General features: G+C 37.7%; 1 protein-coding gene across 1 annotated transcript; it reads left to right on the top strand.

Moving 5' to 3' along the window:
- The first annotated feature begins 1,071 nt into the window (after nt 1–1,071).
- Nucleotides 1,072–1,986, top strand: LOC118855389 (olfactory receptor 4P4-like). The gene has a single exon (XM_036765481.1). The coding sequence runs from the start codon at nt 1,072–1,074 to the stop codon at nt 1,984–1,986; it is 915 nt and encodes a 304-aa protein (XP_036621376.1).
- The last annotated feature ends 280 nt before the right edge of the window (nt 1,987–2,266 follow it).

The raw sequence follows: 2,266 nt of genomic DNA, 5'->3' as shown, positions 1-2,266 counted from the left end.
ATTCAGGATTGGGGGCAGCTAGGTGGTGCAGTGAATACAGCACTGGCTCTGAAGTCAGTTCAAATCTGGCCTCAGAGTCTTAACACTTTCGAGCTGTGTGACCTTGGGCAATTCACTTAACCCCAACTGCCTTGCCTTTCCCACTCCAAAAGAAAAAAAGGTTCGGGATAAGGAGTTTTGATGTTGAAGTGATAGATCCTTTTCAGCCAAAGAAACAGACTTTTTTTGGTTTTCTTAAGTGAAGAATTATTGCTGACCGAAAAGCTTGCAAAGGTACGTGAAGAACTAGGGGACCTCATCATTATTCTTTGGTAAAAAGCTTTTGCCCTGTTTTTCATATTTCCCTCCTCCTCCTCCTCCTCCTCCTCGTCTTGCTGTTACTTCTCCTCCTCATTTTCCTCCTCCTCCTCCTCTTCCTCATTCTCCTCCTTCTCCCCCCCACTTCCCTTGCCAAATGTCATGATGTTTATGGGTTTCTTATTTTGACATGACTTTGTATCTCATTTGCAGCACCCACCCAACAGGAAAAAAAATAATATGTAAGGTTACTTTCCCTTGTAATACATGTATTGGATTATGACAATTAGTATGCTATTCTTTATTAAACCTTTTAAACTAAAACCAGAAACTTGAAAATGATTTCTATTATAGTTATCCCTGAGGGGATGAAATATACATGTACACATGCATACACACATATACACATGCACAGATATAAATATAAGTACAATAACATATTTTTACACACATATGTAGTAGTTTATGCTATGTTCATAGTATTTGAAATAACTTTCTAATTTAAAAACTGTAGATATAAGTGGATCTACTTACTTTGAAAAAGTATTAAGAGAGACAGATGTTTTGTAATATTTTTTCATTCTATGGCTTAAAGTTGGACACTTCTATTTAAAGGTTTACAATCAGTATGCCAATTAAAACAATCATTTGTTTTTAAAATTATCTCAGAACTAGTTTTATGTACTATAAGAATACCAATGATGATTTGTCCTATTCCAAATAATTTCAGATTAGTTAATATTCTACTTTGTATTTACCACCTACTCTAACTACATGGAAAATCAGAACAACGTCACAGAATTTGTTCTCTTGGGACTTTTTATGAACAAGAAGATGAAGACAATATGCTTTGCCTTCTTTTTGCTCTGTTACTTTGCAATCTTCCTGGGTAACTTCATCATCTTCATGACTATCACATGTAGCCATCTCATTCAGCAACCCATGTACTATTTTCTGTGTCACCTGGCCCTAACAGATCTGGCCTATACTTCCACCGTCTTCCCTACACTGATCAGAGACTTAGCTGCGGAGAGCAAAACCATTTCCTTTAATTTCTGCATGACTCAGCTCTTTGCTGCTCACTTGCTGGGAGGTGTCGAAATGTTCATTCTGGTGTCTATGGCCTTCGATCGCTATATTGCCATCTGTAAACCTTTGTACTACAGAGTCATTGTGAACCAGCACAGATGTAACATGCTGATATTGACTGCTTGGGCAGTGGCCTTTTGGCATTCCATTGCCCAGCTGCTCATGGTCCTTTGGTTACCTTTCTGTGGCCCTAACCAGATTGACCACTATGTATGTGATGTGAAACCCCTCCTAAAACTGGTCTGCACTGACACTCATATTGTTAGTGTCTTGGTCATTGCTAATAATGGGATGGTTTGCTTGGTTACTTTTCTTGTCCTTCTTGCATCTTATATAGTCATATTGTACAATCTTCGAATGCACTCAGCAGAGGGTAGGCACAAAGCCCTCTCCACCTGTGGCTCCCACATCATGGTTGTAGTCCTATTCTTTCTGCCCTGTGTCTATACCTACGTGCCACCTCCCAGTGACAATAATAGTGAGAAAGAGTTTTCTGTGATGTACACTGTCATTGCACCCATGCTGAATCCACTTATCTACACACTGAGAAATAGAGAAATGAAGAATGCCATGAGGAAGCTGTGGTACCACAAAATATAATAGGATCAAAATAAATATGTAGCATTCAACTTGATCTATTTCCTTGAGCCTATAGAGTCAAAATCAGTTTCCATATTCCCCAATATTCTGACATGAATAGTACCTAAGTGTAATCCCAATAAATACCTTTAAAAGCTATGGATTTATGTTGTGTAAGTTATTGATCTCTACATAACCCAGTATCAAGAACAAGTGTGTTTGTTTATGTATATTTGTATCTGTATATGTGTATATTTATGTGCATATGTGTGTATGTGTACACATACATATATACACATAT

The sequence above is a fragment of the Trichosurus vulpecula genome, chromosome 6, assembly GCF_011100635.1.
Source record: "Trichosurus vulpecula isolate mTriVul1 chromosome 6, mTriVul1.pri, whole genome shotgun sequence".
Classification (NCBI taxonomy): domain Eukaryota; kingdom Metazoa; phylum Chordata; class Mammalia; order Diprotodontia; family Phalangeridae; genus Trichosurus; species Trichosurus vulpecula.
The sequence above is the reverse complement of the archived record's forward strand: the minus strand, read 5'-3'. Positions and strand labels throughout refer to the sequence as shown.